A 22302-nucleotide genomic window follows, 5' to 3' on the forward strand; every position below is an offset into this window, starting at 1 on the left:
ATTCCAGTGTAGCCTGCCCTGTAGAGCTTTTCTTTTTTTTGCATGCTCTCCACTCTGCCTTTGAACCATCAACAAAATCAAAACGTGTGCATATTTTCCTTCATTTCCTGCTGTCGCTTTTTTTTAACGAGCTTGAAAGAGCCGGCTCTGCTCCATTGGATACGGAAGTCACTGCGGAAATGACATCACGTTACATCCTCTCCGCGTTGACGGCTAGCAGTTTGCTAGAATCCTAACTCATTTGGAACAAAGATTTAAGGTTTCAAATAGGATTGATAATTAAAATTTGTATTCTCGCAAACACGTTTGTCTTACCAGCTAAATGTAAACTTGATATGCTTAGTGTTTCGACGTAACATTCAACAAAATCTGCGCAGTGTTTCTTGAGGCTTAAAAAAACAAAACTGAAAAACTTGAGGCTTCATGTGCACACAAACACCTCTGCTGGTCAAAAACGTAAATGTATTTTAAACTGTAAGGCCTCTTGGAGCATAGTCACTGCGAATAGAAATAAAACACATTAATTTGATTTCGTGTGGTTCATCCATTCATCAAATGTTTTTAATTAATGCGTGAGTAATGGTGACAGAGTTATATATTTAATTACTACCAGTATGAATTCAGACGATGATTAAATAAATACAATAGGACATGCGATGTCCTGTTAGAAGTGTTGCAGTGTTTTCAAAGGACGGGACAGAAATGGGACATCAATTGTGCTTGTGAAAACTGGGGTGATTTTGTCAGGGGCAGACTTACCATTAGGCAAACACAGGCAATTGCCTGCAACTGTGAGATTCCCAGTCTGGGCCTTCAAACATCTCATAAAAACGGATTTAAAAAGTTTTCTTTGATTTAATGTGGTTATTGTTTTAGTCTTAATTCACCCCCTTAAAAACAAAATGCTTAATCTTTCATGCAAGTTTCAGATGCTCGCCATCCCTTCTAGTGCAATGGACTATTCAATCTTCGTACTACGCATATGCAGACTTGATTAAGGAGGAAGGTAGCAAAACAAGAGAGACCAGAGGAAAACATCCATCTTCCGAACCGCTTATCCTCACTGGAGTCACGGGTCTGCTGGCGCCCATCTCAGATGACTTCGGGCGAGAGGCGGGGCCAGATTTGAACGGGACCTTAGCACTGTGAGGCAGATGTGCTAACCAACCGCGCACTGTGCTGCCCCTGAAGACAACAGTTTTTATTAAAACTACCAAAGGTTTCAACCATTTTCAGTGACACTGCATAACCAGGGCTTGACATTAACTTTTTTGCTCATCAGCCACTGTGGCTACTGGTTTCCCAGAGTTTCTAGCGGTCAACATTTTGAAAATGCATTGGTCAATGGGGCAGGGTGTTGCCGATTGATAACATTGGTATTTTTTGGGTAACATCATGGCCGACCCGGATTACCACTATGCGCATGTGCATCATCATAGAAGGCAGATAAGTGCGGCATCAGCGGGAGGCTACGAGGGCAGTTTTGAGAGAAAAACAAAGCTTCAAAAAATAAAAGATGACATCGATTATTAAATAAATTTCCAACAATTTGATTCTGAGCAAAGTTTTTCCCAATCGAAAAGCATTCATCAACGGTGGATGGGGCCGGGCGGTGCCAAAGTGGCTTGTGGGAGTGCTAGTCTGCTACGCTAGAAATTGACCCGCAGTTAGCAGGTGGGCGGGCGTTAATGTCAAGCCCTGTGCTTAACGACAACGCCACACTCTTTAGTTGATGAACAAGTATTCCAATTTTTTGCAGTACACACAAGTGGAGGGTCACATGACTGGGGTTGCCTTGGACATCCAAATGACTAAAAATGCCCCTGTTCATTGTTATACAGAAACAATAGTTTTTCTACTGTGCTCAGACTCGGACTCAGTCTGTTTGTTTTCTTGTAAACAACCTCTCCGGCTTTGGAGAACACTTTCACATGGTACTCAGGAGGCAGTGGTCCACAGATATCCCACTGCTAGACCTTCTGGACCTCAGCTTTCTGTAGTTGTCCTCAACCGAGGCCTTTACAGCCTAAAGAGAAGGTGAACATAAAGGTTAAAAGAAGAAAATATAAATCAGTTTGTGAAAGAATTGATCGTTCTCAGGAGCTCATTGAATTCCAGCGTGGAACTATGATAGGACGTCATCTGTGCCATAAATCCAATCGTGACATTTCCTCGCTCCTAAATATTCCACAATTGACTATAAGATGTATTGTAAGAACGTGGAAGCAATTTGGGAACGACAGCAGCTCAGCCATGAAGCGGTAGGCCACATAAACTGATGGAGCGGTGTCAACAGATGCTGAGGCGCATAGTGCGAAGAGGTCGCCAACTTTCTGACGAGTCGATCGCCACAGACCTCCAAACTTCATGTGAACTACAGATTAGCTCAAGAACTGTGCAACAGAGAGCTTCATGGAATGGGTTTCCATGACCGAGCAGCTGCATCCAAGCCAAGGCCAGACAGGCGTACGGGGAGACCGGGGATATCCCCGATGGGCCAGTGGGCCGGCTCTGCCATAAGACGAAGAAGCAAATTAAACAGAAAGGGGAAAAAACACAGGGTGCGTACACCTGCCACCACTGCGACAATGTGGGAAAATATTGGATTCAAGCCAGATGAACGCGGCCATCCCGCTAACAACGAGCTGGTATGTCGAATTTGTATGAAGTCGCATTAAAGACAACAAAACTTAAAACCTCAAAGTGACAAAATCCATTTTAAATACAACCATCTCACCCAATTTCTTCAACTGGGAACAAAAAACACCAGTGAGACATTTTCCGTTTCCTGTCATGTTGCAATTATGGAACCCTTTGCCCAACAATGCAAATACAAATGTAAATATGACGCACATATGCTTACATTATATACAGCATAGCGTTACTATTGTAGAGAGATATAACTATTGAACATGTTGACAAAGCAGCGTTTAAAGAAAGGCTGCAGACTTTTAAATAGTAGTACACGAATCAAAACAGGTTGCTTAGATCTACTTGTGTTGCTACTTGGCACTTTTTCTTCGTCAACTGAAAAATTCATTGGCAGTATATTGCCCGTTAAGGCATTAATGACAATTTATACCGCTGTGCCAATATTTAGTATCTGTCGAAGGGCAATTTTTGGGAGCAGACACAGAGTCTGTTTTATTTATCATTTTTATCCAAGATATTTTGTTGTTATACATTACAATGTCAATGTTCATTCTTCTTATAATTAGAATTAAAAGTGAATTGTTCTTAATAAGGATGTACTTAAATTATTATGGTCTAATATCATTACATCAGTGGCATAAAAAACAGCAACGATACTATCATTTGTCATGATAGTTTTTCGGAAAATATCCATCCATCCATCCATCCATTTCTGTACCGCTTATCGTCACTAGGGTCGCGGAAGTGCTGGAGCCTATCCCAGCAATATTCGGGCGAGAGGCGGGGTACATCCTGAACAGCCATTTGCACTCCCATTCACACCTACAGGCAATTTAGAGTCTTCAATCAACCTACCATGCATGTTTTTGGGATGTGGGAGGAAACCGGAGTGCCTGGAGAAAATCCACACAGGCACGGGGAGAACATGCAAACTCCACACAGGGAGGGCCGGGATTTGAACCGCGCGGGGTCCTCAGAACCGTGAGGCAGATGTGCTAACCAGTCGTCCACTGTGCCACCTTGGGAAAATATGTCGTCCTAAAAAATTTACTATCATGACAGGCCTAAACACACATACTGACAAAGAACTAGAGTAATGGATAAGAGAAACAATATTGTAAAAACAATATTAAATAAATAGACCAACGACTGTAATAAAAATATGCAATAAAGCTCGACCGCGAAGCAAGAACCCCGATATAACGTAGGATTACTGTATCTGTATTCAGTGATGATAAATTGCAGGGACTCATTGTTCCCAGGTTGGGACTCATTGTTTCCATGACATGTGCGTCACGTGATAATTGCACAAACATTGAGCATAGCCAATACAACAATTTTGAATGTCCTGAAAAAGAAAGAAACTACTTGTGTACTGAGAAACAGACAACGAACAGGTCGGCCAAGGGTATCAACAGCAGTTGTTGACAGAAACATTGTGACAGCTGTGAAGAAACACCCAAAGAGAAGTCAATGACATCACTGCCAACCTCCATAGGGCGGGGGTTAAGGTATCACAATCCACTGTTCGAAGAAGACTTCGAGAAGAAAAAATATACAGGCCATACCGCAAGATGCGAACCACTCATCAGCAAAAAGAATCACAAGGCCAGATTGGATTTTGCAAAGTACAGCGATTGAGCCACAAAGGTTTTATGGACTGATGAGACCAAGATGAACCTCTACCAATATGATTGGAAAGGCCAAAGGTTGGCAGAAGAAAGGATTCTCTCTTTCATGAGCAGGATCCTACCTGTTTATGATCCAAAACACACAAGCTCATCTGTGAAGCACGGTGGAGGTAATGTCATGGCTTGGGCTTGAGTGGGTGCTTCTGGAACGAGCTCACTAGTCTTTATTGATGTAACTCATGATGGTAGCAGCTGAATTAATTCTGAAGTCTACAAAATAATTTTGTCTGGCAATTTACAGAAAAATGCATCCAAACTAACTGGGAGAAACTTCATCACGCAACAAGACAATGACCCAAAACACACTGCCAACACACCAAAGGACTTCATCAGGGGGAAAAAGTCGAAGGTCGTAGACTGGCCAAGTCAATCACCAGACCTTAACCCAACAGTTTCTGAAGGGAGAAACCCCCAGAAACAAACAAGAACTGAAAGAGGCTGCAGTAAAGGCCTGGAAAAGCATTTCAAACGAAGAATGCAAGTCTGGTGAAGTCAATGGGGCCCAGGTTTGATGTAGTTATTGCAAGTAAGGGTTATGCCACCACATATTAAATGTTATTCATTTTAAGTTAATTTAATAATGACTGTTCCAATACTTTTGCTCACTTGAAAAGTGGGTGGCTTCAAACAAAAGGTGCTCTGTCCTAGTTGTTTAACACATCTAGATACCAAAATAACAGCTGGAATTCTGAACATTTGTCTCATATTCACCTTTTGATCTGAAACCCAAATGTCTTCAGTATATAACAAAAACAAAGGAATTGACCTTGCCGTTCTAAGACTTTTGGAGGGGAGTGTATGAGTCAAAGCAGGTAAGCAAAGTCTTTTGGCAATATATAGTGTATGTCAAGAATGGATATTCCTACAGAGGATATTTTTAAATGCCTCACCTAGGATGGGTCGAGCCACATTCACCTATTTTTCTTTTTCAGAACACGAAAATACCTTAGCATATGGGTGAGGTGTTGTTGTTATATCCCAATACCTAAGCACGCACGCAAACACTTCACCTCGGGTTAAAAGAACAGGGACAAAAACAGTTACTGCATAAAAGCATGCAAAGAAAAACTGCAGTATTACAAAACTGCCAAGCAAATCGTGCAAGTCACTCGCTCTGGCGAACAAGCCGAAAGTCACAACAACAACAAAGGTGTACTTATAACTTACAGGGAGCGAACAGATCAAAATGTTCCCACATTGTGGAAAACAATCTTTCTCAAAGGTTTCATGGAAATAAGTAGCAGTGTCATTTCTCACAAATCGCCAGGCTTCGAACATCATTGGTGACGTCATTTGCCCTAAACGCCATCATCCAATAAGGACTTCGGACAGTAACGTCATTTAAAAATAAATAAGACAATGGCAGTTTCTTGATCCATGTACAGTCCAATGCATGTACATGTTAAATGTATATTAATTTGACTAAAAAGCTAAAACTATGCATTATTCAACTTATTTTATATACACAGTATTCTGGATTATTGGCATGTTTATTTTAGTCACCTCTAAGTGTGTAATATGTTGTTTTTCCCCCCTCAATTATGCTCAAACTATTCATAACCCATGTCATAGTGAACTATTACTACTGCAACTACAAATAAAAAATTCCATTCTGGTTGTGTTATTAAAAAGATTTATCCTAGCAAAAGCATAATCGCGGATACAGTTCTATTAGGTTACATTAGCTTGTGCACACACCACATTGCCAGTGTTGTGGTCTGTCAGAGCATATGCAATGTGTTTTGGTTTAGTGTATAGATCTCATTGAAGAATTAGGCCTTGCAAGTTTTTTTTCCTTACAGTACAAGTGATTTTCAATACCTTTATTAAAATCATGTGACACGGACCAGAACACACAACAGAAATAAATACCATCATGTGTATGCCGCTCGTTGTCCAACAAGCTTAATGCAGCTGGCTTCAGAATTATGTCATTGGGGGGGGAGATGAAAGATGGATGCCATGGCATTCAGACAGAGCCACCACCCGCAGCTGGGATTAGTGTGCTAAAAACTCTGCCTGCTGTTGACTTAAGTGCATTTCCTGAAACATTCCACCTGCACTGATACACACGCAAGACAGCAATTAATTCTCAAGTAGCTAGCTTCCAAACTTGCCAGGGTTTGAGGATGGTTCAATCAAGGTCCATCTCCGGCTTGTTTTCTGTTTCTGAAGTGGCATTGCCATTGTTTTCCGTCGTTTCCTTGTCTGCACTTTCTTCCTGGGCTTTCTCCTGTCCGTTCATGGGCCCGTTCTGCTCGGCTGGCGTGTCCTCTTTGGGCAGCTCCACCTTTGGCTTAGGCTTGGTCACGGTAGGGTTACAGGCAGAGAATAGCTCCTGGAAATGTTTATGTACAATGGACCACATTAGAAAATGCACTGATGTCAAAAATTATTTTCTCCAAATAGTAGTACCAATAATCTGATTTACATAAGGTTTGCACCTGCAAAAACGGACACAGAAAAAAATTATTGTTCACGCAAACAGATGTGGAAGCTGATCTAACTGGAAGCTAATCGACTTAACTGTGCACATAAAGGATTGCAACTATTCCACCGAACAGGCACAATTGCTGAGGTTTATTTGGTGCATTCTGGGAGGAACAACGTGATTTATCAAACCTGAGACGGATTGCAATGCCTGATTTTTCATCTAAATGCACGTTTGAATGGCAGGCGCAACAGCTGTGTTAGCTCTAGTGCTGGCAAAGTGAGGGACAGTGGGAGAACTTTTCTGCTCGTGTTAACATTTATGAAATTTTAGATAATTATCACAACATATTTATTCAGTTTTGGAGCTTCTGAAGGATTTAGGGACTGACATGAAGCCAATCACAAGGGGAAAACCCCTTTCAACTCTGTATTTCCTTGTATCTGAGTGATTTCAGTGCACTGCAGCCAAAAGCCAGCATCTGTGATGGTATGGGGTGTGTTTGCGCCCATGGCATATGTAACTTGCTCCATAACAAGTATATACCTTTCAGCATGAATGGTGCCTTCACAGATGTGCAACATATGCTGCCATCCAAGCAACGTCTTTTTCAGCGATGTCCCTGCTTATTTCAGGAAGACAATGCCATGCCACATTCTGCATGTTACAACAGTGTGGCTTCATTGTAAAACATTGACAGGCCTCCCAGCAGTCCAGGCCTGGTATCCCTATGAAAATGTGGCGCGCATTGTGAGGCGCAAAATATGGCAACAGAGACCCCGGACTGTTGAGCAACTGAAGTTGTCCATCAAGCAAGAATGGGAAAGAATTCCACCTACAAAGCTTCAACAATCGGTGTCCTCAATTCCCAAATGTTTGAGTGTTGTTAAAAGGTGATGTAACACAGTGGTAAACATGCCCCTATCCCAGCTTTTGTGGAAAGTGTTGGACGCATCAAATTCAAATTGAGTTATTTTTTCCAACAACAAAAAAAAAGAAAAAAGAAAGTTTAAATATCTTGCCTTTTGGTGATGTATTCAACTGAATACAAATTGAAAAATATTTGCAAATCATTGTACTCCGTTCTAGACAATGTGCCAAATTCATTGGGATTGGGGTTTGTAAACCTGTTGTCTACAGCGCATGAGATGTGATCAATTGAAACACCCACTATTTGGGATCTTAATAGATCAGGCTCCAAGTATTTATTGAAGAGGAGGCCTTTTGTACATATGCTTGTCTATGATTGGAGATAGGCAGGTTGTGTCCTTTGATTGATCAGAAGGAAAACTGGCATGTTAGTTACAAGAATTAAATCAATAACTGCCTCACAGCAGCCTGTTTGTGTGCATTTATTCAACATTATAATCTACAATATGTAGTATTTTTCAAGTACAATAGCCTCTTTAGTACTCTGCAGCAAGGATGCAGGTTCCTCACCCTGGTTTTAGCTTGAATTTCTTTAACTTTGACAGAGGGATCCATCGTCAAGCTCAGTTTGCTTTGCTGGTTCATGGCGCTGTTCATCCACATCATTGAGTCTGTGGCCAGCTTGTCCACTTTGGCGACGTCAACCTCATCTATGTGATCATACTGCTCCTCCTGACGAGCAGAAAAATTTAATGTTAGATGACAAATATTCAAAAAAGTTTTTATTTATTTATTTTTTTAACACAGGTTTGCAGATGCAGAAATGTTAACCAAGCTTTGCAAACCTTACTTTCATTTTACACGCCTCAACAAATTTCATGTACTGTTGGATTTGTTTCCCCAACTCCTCAAATGCTTTAGGTCTCTCCTCACTTTCTGTGTAGCGCTCCTGGATCGGCTGGCCGAGTTTCTGCAGAAAGCCATTGTTTCAAGACTGTCCAAATATAATTTCAAACATTTGACAAAACAATACAAATGTTGATTTAAACTATAATCACCTTTAAGTCTGCCAGCCTGTCAATATAAACCTGCTTGGGTTGGTCCTCTCCATCCTCATACAGCCAGTTCTCAGTATCCTCCAACTTTAATGACAACGCATCCCTTTCCTAAAAATAAAAACGTATTATCACATTAGGAACGCGAGCCACAGTCTTGCTTCCCAAGTGGTCTTAAGTGTTAACGCACAGCTTTGCCAACAAACTTCTCCAGCATGCCGTGCAGTTTGTCCCTCATGTCGTACACGTACTCTTCCACGTAATTCTTGGCGTCGTTCCTCTCCTTCTCCAGTTTGTCCTGCATGATCATCTTACCCTGAGGGGAGAACACTTTGTGTAAAAAGTATCATAAGATTGTTTTGGTAACGCGTGCATGTTCGGAGTTGTTAGTACCTCGTTTTCGACAAAAAGATTCAACATGTCATCTGCTAGCTGCCATTGTGGACTGTTTTCAATAGGAAGATCCAATACTTTTGTTTTGACTTTGGGCTTTTTGGCTTGTGGAGGCTGGTCAGACTTCTTCTCACCTTTTCCCTCTTCTGTGGTAGTCTTTATTTAAAAAAATATATAAAAATGAAGGTTTACATTACAATTTAAAATCTAACTTTTCTAAAGGCATTAACGGAAAGGCTTGATGTGTATGCTATTTAAAACAATATCCGTCTGAAACTGTCGATATTTATCATTCGTATGCCTGTGCTGAAAAACATTTTCAATTCACCTCCATCTCCTCATTCTCTCGTGACATCTCTTGTTCTTTCTCACCATCTCCCTCATCTTGCAGCTGCTCCTCCTGGTCGGTTTGCATCTTGTTCTGCAGAATGGGACAGATATTTCCCACCCCTCTCTTTCAAATACAAATCCAGCTGCAACTTAATGGCAATAATCGGTCCCAGATAACAGTCATTTATTACCTCCCCATCTTTGTCATTGGCCTGCTCCGTTTCCATGGGTTCTTCTGTCTCGTCTGACTTGATCACCTCGACCAAGGAGGCGCTGGACACACTGAAGATTCCGTGAATATTCACTCTGACCTTAACTTTCACCTTGGAGCTCTCACCGGATACCTGCGGGACAACTTTCTGAATCAGAAACTGACCTGTTTGAAAGAAAATGAAGAGGGAAGAATTACGAACCAATATGGCACACATGGGAACACAAATTTGTGTGCTAGTGTTTTGCAGCCTAATAGCACTGTTGCCCAAGTCATACTTTTCTAGCAAGTACATTGGTATTTTTTTTTATTTGGTTACAGTAAATTAAAACCGACTGAAGCAATTATGCTAATAGGCTAACAATTTGCAGATTAGCAAGGCATAGTTACAAGATTTTATTTTTGCTTTTGATGTTCGGAAAAACACATTTTTTACTATGAAATTAGCTGAAGTTGGATGGCTGTGGATGGAAAACCATTGGAGGAGAAGTTGGAATTTGAGCCAATGTGCCTTAAGTTGCCCAAAACTTATCTGATTGGCATCATGGATGTCTCAGGAGACCACTGCATAGGGCAAATAACCTCAGTTCACAGCAAGCACCAATGGATTTATTCTGCACGTTTCTCTTTTCTTTTTTGCAAGACTTATTCCAAAAGAAGGACTCATGGAAAAACCTGTGACATCAGCAGCATATTGCATTAATTCTCAGCATACCTGTGGAGCACTCACCAAGCATCATTGGATACTTCAGTATGTGTTTAAAAACAAAACAAGTCATGTCATTTTTGAGACATTATTCCAAAGATGGAGAGAGAACATAAGAATATACATATACACGTCACGTGTGCATCAAATGAGTGTACGAGCGTGCGTTAAACGTATATGATGGCTGCAGCTTATGCCAAATCAAATTAAATTACCAATTAAATTGCCTAGTTTTTCCACTCTACGTATGGTGGGGTCTCATTATTATGATTTCACATTGGTCTCATAGTTATGAGACCCCACTGTGCACGTTTAGGTTACAAAATGTTGCAGTCTCGTTTCTTAAATGCAACCAAGTTCTTCTTCAAATATACATTTTTAAATACAAAGATGTATTTTTTGCAAAATGTTTTTTTTTTTTTTTTTACTATGAGATTTTTACATGTTATGCTTTGAAAGAGTTGCAGACACAGTTTTTTCTGCTGTCAAATGTAGTTGAACCTTGTCATGTTTTTTTAAAATAGATCTTTATGGTTTTGGTCGTGCCACGGTCTCAGCTTGTCTTGGTCTTGACTCAGTATCGACCCCCAAAAGTCTTAGTCTTGTCTCTGTAGGCTCTGGTCTCGAGCAAGTCTTAGTCACGGCTAGTGTGGTCTTGAAGACAACACTCCAATTTGTAGAAGACTGGATTTTGTTTTTATATCACAGTGGTTGATTTAGTTTTACATTTTAAAGACAGTTAAGTGTCAATTTTAATGATGGAAACAGTTTGGCCCTGGCATGAACGAGTTATGGGAAAAGTTGTCATGCCTGAACAAAGCGGAGGTCTACCAGCTTCCCAAAACAGATTGTGTTTGACCTTAGAGGGTCCAACATTAGTTGCTTACCGATGGTCGGGTCAGGGTAGGGCAGCCCATTAGGACTGTTGTAGTATGCCTCCAAAGAGAAAGGCTCTTTGCGGTAGAATGTCAACACTTTGGAAAAAGGTGCTGGGTGGTTCACGGGAAACACCTCGCAATCACTACGAAACAAAACGGTGTCATACCATCAATGCTACATTCCATAAGAAGTGGAGACCACATAAGATGTAGCAGGAATGGTTCGTTTTACCTCACGCCTTCCTCAGTGGCTGAATGCCACTTCAAGGAGATGGGATATGGAACAGCATCTGTGATGGAGAATTCACGCACTTTGAAGGCAGGTGACAGGATTGCGCACTGTGGAAAATGAGTGCTGTTGTCACATGTTGCAATGGAGACAAAATGAATCACTTTCACATTGGGTAAATCTAATTTCTTTATCTAATCCTTGCTCCTCTGTTTACATTTGCTCTTCCCATCAAAGATCCTGTCAAGGAGGGACATGTTTGAAGAAATGGCACGTTAGCTCTTCGATGTCATCATTTCATGGAAAGCAATTAAAGATGGCTTGTGTCATCAATGAATCGTCTCAGTGGTAGAATTATTAGTCACAACATGTCCACTTTATGTAGAATAAAAATTAACTTTAATATAAGCCCCAGCACGCCCGCGACCCAAGTGAGGATAAAGCGGTAGAGAAAATGGAATGGATGGATGATCAATATATGTTATTCGGCACAACTTATGCATGTTACTACTACGAGCAGTGCCGATTGTAAATGGGCTTTCCCAACCTTAATACCCCCCACTTGCAGCGTATGTTTGTTGTGACTTGTCCATATGTACACTATACTGTATGGACAGGGGTGTTGATATGGTGCGGTTTCTCATGCAATTAAGTGAAGACTACCAGTAAGTTCAAACATTAACAAATTGAAAAGGATATATTATAGAACAATTATGGCATTAGTAAGACTATTTTAACTTTTACTGTATTAAAGTCGTATGGCAGTTGTGCCTTGATATACAAGTTTAATTCTGTGAACACCCTCGTAACTCTAAACACTTTTCCCATTTAAATGAATGGAAATGCATTATCTGTTAAAGCCCCCCCACAAAAAAGGTAATGTGTATTTTAATGAGGAAAAATAGCACTCCATTATATTAAAAATAAAAGTATGATATCATTAAGTAACAGTTAAAAGGTGTACACCAGTGGTGCCCAACCACCGAGCCGCAGACCGGTACCGGGCACCGCTGTATGTGAAATGCAAAAACTGAGTCATTAAAACTTCCTTTAGTGGACATTTTTATTTTCTTGATTTGACTCAATTTATTTGAGAACATTACATCCTAATTACAGTTTGATTGCGTAGTTCCGTGAAATTACATCTTTTCAGAATTAATAGCTTATGCCCAAATAAAATGGAAACCAAGCAAAATATCCATGTTTACACTAGAGGTGCAACAATTAATAATAATAAAAAAAATCAACAACTATTTTGCCAATCGATTAATCATTTTGAGCCATTGTTTAACTTAACTGTCCAAATCTCAGCCTCTCAATAGTAAATAGCCTGATTTCTATAGTCCTCCATAAAAGCAGTATGATCATCTTTGTGCTTGGTAAAATACGGAAAGACATTTGCAAACTTCATCTTTTAATTTGGAAAACAATTTTGAAAAAAAACAATTTTGGCGATCCGATCAATGACGTCATCGATCGGCTCCGCACAAGACTTAACGAGTCTTCGTCGCGTATGAATTCAAAAGCTAGTTTATTTTTAGCCTTGTCACAAGTCTTGTTGCGCAGTACTGTAACTATCTGATGGCCAATAAAGTTTTTTCAATCTTGTCTGTGAAAAAACACGTCGGCGTGGGACTATTTTGCAGGGTCTCAGACAAAAGTTATTTGCAGTCTGTGCACAACTGAAGTACGTCATGGGGAACGTCATCTAAATGCTTCAACACAAATTTGATCGAGCACCTGAAGAATGTACACGAGGAGCATGCCGCGTTCAAGCAACACGGCGGTGGGGGGTGTCTCAAACAGACTCAAACTCTGGACAACACCCGTCCATATAGCCGGCCGGGACAGTGAGAAAGTTAGAGTAAGGGTGTATGTATAACAGTATTTTATTAAAGTAATTTAATTGCATTAAATTAGCACCCATTATTTCTGTCAGTTGTAATGTTGATTTGACCTAAACCTATGTCAGTGGCCAATCCTTGAATGCCCTAGAGGTCATTGGTGTTTTAACTTTTGTCTAAAATGCTAGAGAATAATTTGAGCTGGGACGGGCTCCACCACGCCCGCAACCCTTGAGAGGATAAGCTGTACAGAAAATGGATGATGGATGGATACAGTACACAAGTATATACAATAAATGAACAAGTCGTGTAAATAGACACATTGTTCCATCTTGTGATTGGATCTTTTTATTTTTTTATTTATTTATTTATTTTTTTTAAAACTTGTTGATCAGTGATTGGCTCCAAAAATCCTGATCGTGTAAAGCCTATAAATAATCGTTATTTGCAGCTGTAGTATGAATAACCTGTTATTGACATGTCGTTGAACCAAAAGCAGCCTCAGAGGTGTACAGTTGAATCTCGGTAAAACGGACTCTGATATAACGGACTGTCGGGACTGGACAATGTGTCCTAAAATGGTTTCAATTTGTCACTTAAAATGCCATTGACAAAACTCTGAGGGAATACTGGAACATGCCATTTTTGGTACAGTAACAAGTTGTGTTGTTTTTTTCCCCCCCCAAGCTGTACACCTTTTGTAACAGATTTGGAACTAGGAAGCACACTAATTCCTTGCGACTAATGACGGCGACTTGCATATGATGAGCACTGTACGTCAATGTGAAACTTTCAAACATTTTCAAGCTTTTTTTATTATTAATTTACAATAACTTTGTACTGTACTGGGCGTTTTAGGCCACGACACCCCACCATTCAAATCTGTACAATTATCTATAGAACAATGGATTTAAAAATATTCAATAGTGACATCCCTAATTTAAACTAAAATAAAAACAAATACAAATGAAAGCTAAACTCTTGATGTGAACGATTGTGCCAGTTACAAGTTGTGAGTCACTATGAAGAGCTAAAAGACTTCCTGAAAGAAAACAGTGGTTCCTAGATTATAGCTGCTCAGTGGAGCCTCACCAATTTAGATTTAGGAGAATTGAGATTGCTTGATAAAATGGCAGCATGAGAAACACTTTGAACAGTTCTAGTCAAGCTATGCCAAATGCTTGGGCTCAAGAAAGTGCGCGCCAGTAAACAGAAGTGTGATATACCTGCAAAGCAGATCCTCTCGCCACTGCTTCATCAGCATTCAGTGTGGTGTTCAATTCCTTCCCGAAGAATTTGCTGATCCTCTCTTTAACAGCCGGGATCCTGGAGGCCCCGCCTACAATCTCTACCGCGTAGATGTCATCCTTTTTAAGTTCTTCGGAGAAATGAAGACAAGTTGAAGAATTGGAGGATTGCGCTTGTGTCATGACTAAAAGGAAAGTAAATGGTGTGACGCTCACTGGCTTGATCCAACAGACTCTGCAGGGGAGGCTCCACTCTGGCCAAAAGGTCAGCACTCATCTCTTCAAACTGACCTCTTGTAAAGGAGAAAAAAAATGACAAGTGAGAGACTTGAATTAAAATTAAAAAAAAATTTTTTTTTTTCATTTACAAAATGGGGGGCTGACCTGTTGAGCTTTCCTGTGACATCTATCTCATTCATGAAGCACTCTATGTTCAGCGGCAGGTCAGAGGAGTTGGCACTCATGAGTTTTTTCAGTTTCTCACACTCCATGTAGAGCCTGACCAGAGCCCGGGGCTTGGACTTCACATCCAGCTTGTAAGTCTTGCCAAATTCCTCACAAAAATATTTGACTACTACCTCATCAAAGTCCTTGCCTCCCAACTCAGGATCGCAGGCTGTGGCAAGAATCTGGGAAAGACAGGAGGAGGAACAAATAGCTGACATAACACCTGTAAGAGCTAAGACAGCACGCTTTTGTGACAATCCCCAACCTTGAGTTTGCCCTTGTTGAAAGCACACACTGATGTCTGGTATCCAGAATGGCCCAGGTCCACAAACACCACATTCCTGGCCTTCTCTTCAGGAGCAGGTAGGTCCTGCTTATAGATCCCATATGCCAGAGCCACTGTAGAGAACAGTTGTTACATAATATTAACAGAACGGAACAAAGGCTGGAATCATCCAAGTGTATTTCGTGTACTGACAGTAAACATGCCATGGCAAGACAAGCAAGGGTGTGACTGATGAAATGAAGGCTGGCTGAATACCAATACTTTTTGCTTCTAGTATCTAATTAAGTAAGAACGAGCCCATGTCTCCTTTGCCATGGCTCTGTTTCTAATTGTTGTAATTGACAAAGAGGGACTATGGACCGTCTTGAAGAAAGTGCTTGGTATCCTAGCAACAACAAATATCTAGAGAATTCCCGAAAAAAGAGGTCACGGCTGCTCTCAGCAATAATGAAGCTCATGAAAATAGTCATTCTGTATATTGCATCATATGGATCAAGGAAAAATGCTAATTGTGAGTTCATGAAGTGGAAATATCTAATATCCATGTTGCCTAACACTGTCGGTTTTTTGGATGTGACATATCTTCAGAAAATAATAGCAACTTTTGGAGCAATGTTGCTCATTGACTAGTCAGTTTGAATGCTATGGAGTGTTGCTTTTTCTTGTGACTGCAGGACCTCCATCCATCAATCCATCCATCCATCCATCCATCCATTTTCTGAGCCGCTTCTCCTCACTAGGGTCGCGGGCGTGCTGGAGCCAATCCCAGCTGTCATCGGGCAGGAGGTGGGGTACACCCTGAACTGGTTGTAAAACTTTTGTTAAGAGAGTGGTCAGGTGAAGCCATTTGTTGTTACATCAGCGTATTTGTGTGTGTAGCCGCATTACAATACATTCTAGCTAGCGGTTGTAGACAAATAACTTGGCTAACATCGATACCTTGTGTTGGCAATTGCAGACGTGCTGTTCTGGTACATTAGTTCACATACATTCCACTCTCTTTTTATAAGTGTCAAATATTTGCAGTGGTGTGCAATGGGGGCCTTCAGACCCTTCTTTGCTGGCCTAACCCTTATGAAAAGCATTGACCTGCATTTACAACTTACATAAGAAGGTATTAATTTATTTCCAAGTCTCTTATATTCATTTCCTAGCGTGTGTCTTGGCTAAGCAAACTCCAGTCGTTTAAAGGTTGAATCGCTGCTGAGCAAAGGCCCATGTCCGAAATGTATCACCCGCCACTGAATGTTTGCGTGAATGTTCCCAAATAGTGAAACATTCTGTCTTTCCTCCTGGCTCCCCACCATCGCACCAAATGATTTCTACACGGAGAGGTACGTGAGTTTACAGCAAAATTTGTCCGTATGAAATAATGATCACTGTGAAACTTCGAGGGAGAGATTTCACTGACATTTTTGCAATCAAATTATTCAATTAATTGTTTCAGACCTAGTATAGGCACTAAATAGGAATTGGGCACATAGACCCACAGTGCAAATTCAGCCAGAAAGTACTACAGAAAGTAGTAGAAAAGCTACCATGGATGCTGACTGTGCTACTTACCCTACAGAACTAAAAACACTCTCTCTCACTCACACACACACACGCAAGCAGTACACACCTGCAGTCGTTTCATTCATGAGCCTCAAGCAGTTGAGCCCTGCGATCTGCGCGGCATCTACCAATGATCTCCTCTCAGAGTCAGTATAGTAGCAGGGAACCTGGGAAAGACCAGGAAATGTTAAAAATGTACATGCACACACACCTATTTAACCTTAAATGGAGATGAAATGAGCCATGGAGGTTTTTGTTGCAGGTAAAAGGATAAGGGTGTGTGGAGGTTGAGATTTTTGCATGTGGAGGTTGATATTTTTGCATGTTCTCGATTGTATTGTGATACTTACAGAGACAACACAGTCAGCAACGGGCTTCTTCAGTGCACTTTCTGCCGTCTCCTTCAGCTTGGTGAGAAGCATGGCGGTGACCTGTTCAATGCTGAACACCTTCTCCTCCTCCATATACATGACCTATAGTCAGGGGTGCAAATAATTTTGGTCTGGTTCTCAAATGCACACCAGAAGTTGTTGATTGCTATTTTTTTCCATGACCCACAGACCTCACTGGATGAACTTATTCCATTTGTAGACGTGTCCTATTTGTGAATTATTTTCTGTAGAAAAAGGATGAAACTAGACTTTTCACCGGCCTGATCGGTCTCGACCGTCAGTTAGCATTTTATGCTGATCGGCTTTAATGTCATAATTCGCCGATCCGATAAATGACGTCATTACACCGCAAAAGACCTTCACTCCACATCGCCATCGTGTACATTATATTTGAATCCAAAAGCTAGTTTATTTTTAGCCTTGTCGCATTTCTTTTGACGTAGTACTGTAAATATTTGACCACCAATAGTGTTTGCAGAGTTGGTCCTCCCCGCAAAAAAGAGAAAAACAAAAAAATTGGGGGAATTTTGTTTTCTGTGAATAGGTGAATCCCCAGGTGCAGGACTGCACATATGTGGGGGTTCACTGTAAATGATTCACTATGTGCTTACCTTGATTCCAGTTGTCCCTGTGGGCATTTGTGCAACATCATAGACCAGACTAGATTTGAGGCGCTGCACAAATGGATCTGAGAACGTCCGACCATGAAACCTCTTGAAGCCCTGCACTGTGTTCTTGCAGTTTGTGACAACCTGTTCAACCACAAACATTCTAACGTCAACAAAGTAATAAAACGGAGCGAACACATTTTGGCATTGTGTTTCACATCATCATCATACATGCCACATTCGTCGCATGCTGACTCCAGAAACATTGGTGTAGTTAAGGTCATGTGTACCAATTCCAATAAAATCGTACCTGGCTTTTCGCAGCAGCACCAATTGATCGATTCCGTGGTCCAAAAGAAACACATGCTCTATGAATAGAAAAGACAAATCGGTTTCTTTCTCCTTAAACATTTTGTACCACCCCAATTCCAATGAAGTTGGGACATTTTGTTAAACAAATAAAAACAGAATACAATGATTTGCAAATCATGTTCAACCTATATTTAATTGAATACACTACAAAGACAAGATATTAAATGTTCAAACTGATCAAATTGATTTTTTTTAGCAAATCATTAACTTAGAATTTTATGGCTGCAACACGCTGGGACAGGGTCATGTTTACCACTGTGTTACATCACCTTTTCTTTTAACAATATTCAATAAACGTTTGAGAACTGAGGACTAATTGTTGAAGCTTTGTAGGTGGAATTCTTTCCCATTCTTGCTTGATGTACAGCTTCAGCTGTTCAACAGACCGGGGTCTCCGTTGCCGTATTTTACACTTCCTAATGCGCCACACATTTTCAATGCGAGACAGGTCTGGACTGGAGGCAGGGTAGTCTAGTACCCGCACTCTTTTACTACGAAGCCACGCTGTTGTAACACGTGCAGAATGTGGTTTGGCATTGTTTTGCTGAAATAAGTAGGGGAGTCCATGAAAATGACGTTGCTTGGATGGCAGCATGTTTCTCCAAAACCTGTATGTACCTTTGAGCATTAATGGTGCCTTCACAGATGTGTAAGTTACCCATGCCATTGGCACTAACACAGCCCCATACCATCACAGATGCTGGTTTTTGAACTTTGCTTCCATAACAGTCCGGATGGTTCTTTACCTCTTTGGCCCGGAGGACACAAAGTCCACAATTTCCAAAAACAATTTGAAATGTGGACTCGTTGGACCACAGAACACTTTTCCACTTTGCATCAGTCCATCTTAGATGAGCTCGGGCCCAGAGAAGCCGGCGGCATTTCTGGGTGTTGTTGATAAATGGCTTTTGCTTTGCATAGTACCGTTTCAAGTTGCACTTACGGATGTAGCGCCAAGCTGTATTTACTGACATTGGTTTTTTGAAGTGTTTCTTAGCCCAAGTGGTGTTATCCTTTACATACTGATGTCGGTTTTTGATGCTGTGCCGCTGAGGGATCGAAGGTCACGGGCATTCAATGTTGGTTTTTGACCTTGCCGCTTACATGCAGTGATTTCTCCAGATTCTCTGAACGTTTTGATAATAATATAGACCGTAGATGATGAAATCCCTAAATTCCTTGGAATTGTACGTTGAGGAACATTGTCCTTAAACTGTTTGACTATTTTCTCAAGCACTTTTTCACAAAGAGGTGAACCTCACCCCATCTTTGCCTGTGAATGACTGAGCAATTCAGGGAAGCTCCTTTTATACCCAATCATGGCACCCACGTGTTCCCAAATAGCCTGTTCACCTGTGGGATGTTCCAAACAGGTGTTTGATGAGCATTCCTCAACTTTCTCAGTCTTTTTTGCCACCTGTTCCATCTTTTTTTGGAACGTGTTGCAGCCATAATATTCTAAGTTAATGATTATTTGCTAAAAACAAAGTTTCTCAGTTTGAACATTAAATATATTGTCTTTGTAGTGTATTCAATTAAATATAGGTTGAACATGATTTGCAAATCATTGTATTCAGTTTTTATTTATGTTTAACACAAGGTCCCAACTTCATTGGAATTGGGGTTGTACAATAAACGTGTCACAAGCAATAAGCTGTCGTTGAGGATTAATAAAATTTATTTTAAAAAAAATAAAAAATAAATAAATAAAGTGCAATTAATTGATGAAGCGTTTTGACAGCCAGTACGGGGCCTCCTCCCATCACGCGCTTTTCCGTGCCCACTTGGGATTGGCATAAAAAACGGTCGATCGCTTAACTGTTCTATATTGTATTCTCTTACACTGATGCGGTTTTACCGTGTAAACGTACAATTGCGATTATATATTCAGCCACTGAAGAAATACAGAGTCGCCTTTGAAATCGCGACGATGTCACGCTAGCTAGCATTAGCATTCACATGCCGTTTCCAGTTGTGAAATTCGTTCGCATGCTAATTCCTCAAGTTAGCGTCGTTAGCTTCACACAAGACGTTGAGGACAGGTGAATTCGCACTCATCCCCAAATTGTTGTCGCGCGCGGGCGAGACAAAACCAAAAGCCACCCGCCATACTTACGGTGTACATCGGTCGCTGTATTCATTGGCGACAGTTTCGATCCCACCGGCTCGAGCTACTGCTACATAGCAGTTCAAATAGCCTACGTCGAATCCGACAACTGACATTTTGAAAGTAGCTAACGGAGCGGTGCAGTCTACAGCGGATACAGCGGGAAGAGCAGCGGTACAATTCAGTGTAAAATGAGGACCGAGCAGCTACAGGGTTAGGATTTCACTCAGCGGCCGTGGTTGGTCCACCCTTGTTCTTGTTCCATGAAGCTGAGTAGCAGCATGCGCTACACCGGCAGAAGAGCGAGGCTTCAAGAATTTTCGATCCGTGTCGCCAACCAATAGCGTGCGAGGCCGGGGTAGGATGCCATTGCGACACCCGACGGCCATAAAAGAGATTGTAGCGAAGCAGGGCTTCCGCCATGTTGATGCATCACATCGCGGCGAGTGAGCAAATCGAGGTGGGAAATAACCAAAGTACAAATACTTTGTCACGGTATATGCAATTCACTTGCAAATACAGTACGGTGGTGCCTTGACTTACGAGTTCAATTCGTAACTCAAAACACTCGTATCTTTCACACTGAAATGAATGGAGATGCCATTGTATCCCCCATAAAACAATAACAATAAATCTTTGTAACGTTTTTAATAAGACAAAATGTATATATAGTATTGTATTATGGAAAACGCGTATAAACATATAAGAGATGAAAATAAAGAGAGGTAAGGTCAACTGCGGTTTGAGATCTTGATTGGTTGAAATCTTGCGGTCTTAAATGGCAGCAAAAAAACTACTTCTACATAAGTACTGAGTGTGAGCATTTTTTCTACTTCTGCCAAGGCGGTATCATACTACTAAGTCTTTCTATTAGCACCATCTGAATTATCTTTCCTGTTGTTTGGGGCAATGTTGATCACGAGGTCATTATCATTATCTAAGTCATTATCTCTTGGCCTAAACACTATGATAAGGATTGACTTACATTTACAACCTCACAGTCTTTTCTTGTCATTTCAAACTTGGCTGTCGTGCTTCCAGTACAAGTATGTAAATGTTTTTTGTTTTTTTGTCTACTCATATTTCAGCCTCTATGGTTTGCCATAAACATCTTGTCTTCCCAGGGCTTTCAGAATTAGTCGTCTACACCATTAAATTGGTCAGAAAATTAATACTTATTTACAAATAATGTATCTTTGTTCATCTATCTATATAGATAGATGCCAGTGATGTATAGTGACAGAACAATCAAATGCTACCTTTTATGACATTGTTTGGATGTGTTCTGAAAGATTTTCTCTCTCATGTAATATGTGCCTTGGCTCAACAAATGTGACTTAAATTATATAAGCAGTGGGACTGTTTGTTTAACCAATCAGATTTCAAATTCGCCTCAGAGGACCAGCCAGCTGGCCCCCAATGATGACACCATTTTCCGTCCTCTGATTGGTTAGTCAGAGCAAGTCAACTTCGACTATCAAACATGTTTGTATCATCAGCACACAAAAATACATTCAATAATCAGCATCTCTCGTGCCTGTGACATATTCCTTTTTTTGTTTGTTTTAGCCCTGATAGTTTAATATTGATTCTGAACAGCTCTTAATGATATATAACGAGGCACAATTGTGTGCTGTCATATCGTGTTTATGATAGTGGTGGTATTAAGAGGTTGCTAAAATTGGGTAAGTCCCCACTGAAGGCCCAGGTACAAAATGTTGATCCAAAAATGCTGAAAAGACAAAGAAATGTGGTAAGCTGCCAATAGGTAGATGGCAACATTGAACAGTTGAAGGAGCTGTAGGCTCAGGCAAGAACTGGCTATTTAGTAAATGCAACAATTTTCCGTCTTCTTCCTATGTCTGGGATGTAGCTCATCTTAAAGAAAAGAAACATCCAAGCCCTGGTACTGTACATTTTGCAAAAAACTAACTCTTCCAAACTCATGTGCAGAAAATGTCTTCTGTTCAGATGAAACCAAGGTTGCACGTTTCGGCCA

The 22302-nt window shown here is 40.8% G+C and overlaps 1 protein-coding gene across 2 annotated transcripts; it reads right to left on the bottom strand.

Moving 5' to 3' along the window:
• Positions 1 to 1937: 1937 nt before the first annotated feature.
• On the bottom strand, positions 1938 to 20628 carry hspa4b (heat shock protein 4b). 2 transcript variants are annotated; one of them, XM_061686603.1, is made up of 20 exons: positions 20313 to 20628; positions 18135 to 18192; positions 17828 to 17968; positions 17175 to 17297; positions 16892 to 16991; positions 15250 to 15383; positions 14922 to 15166; positions 14754 to 14830; positions 14517 to 14668; positions 11450 to 11556; positions 11227 to 11360; positions 9614 to 9798; positions 9421 to 9513; positions 9093 to 9248; positions 8890 to 9015; positions 8703 to 8810; positions 8495 to 8614; positions 8215 to 8376; positions 6461 to 6681; positions 1938 to 2026 (listed from the first exon to the last, which is right to left on the bottom strand). In XM_061686603.1, exons 1-19 carry the CDS (start codon positions 20417 to 20419, stop codon positions 6478 to 6480), a joined length of 2532 nt encoding a protein of 843 aa, XP_061542587.1. In that variant the 5' UTR covers positions 20420 to 20628; the 3' UTR covers positions 1938 to 2026; positions 6461 to 6477. The 2 variants fall into 2 exon arrangements, with proteins under 2 accessions (XP_061542587.1, XP_061542586.1); XM_061686602.1 differs by lacking the exon at positions 1938 to 2026 and having other exon boundaries at positions 6152 to 6681; positions 20313 to 20627.
• Between the last annotated feature and the right edge of the window lie 1674 nt (positions 20629 to 22302).

The sequence above is a fragment of the Phycodurus eques genome, chromosome 9 (assembly GCF_024500275.1).
Source record: "Phycodurus eques isolate BA_2022a chromosome 9, UOR_Pequ_1.1, whole genome shotgun sequence".
NCBI lineage: Eukaryota > Metazoa > Chordata > Actinopteri > Syngnathiformes > Syngnathidae > Phycodurus > Phycodurus eques.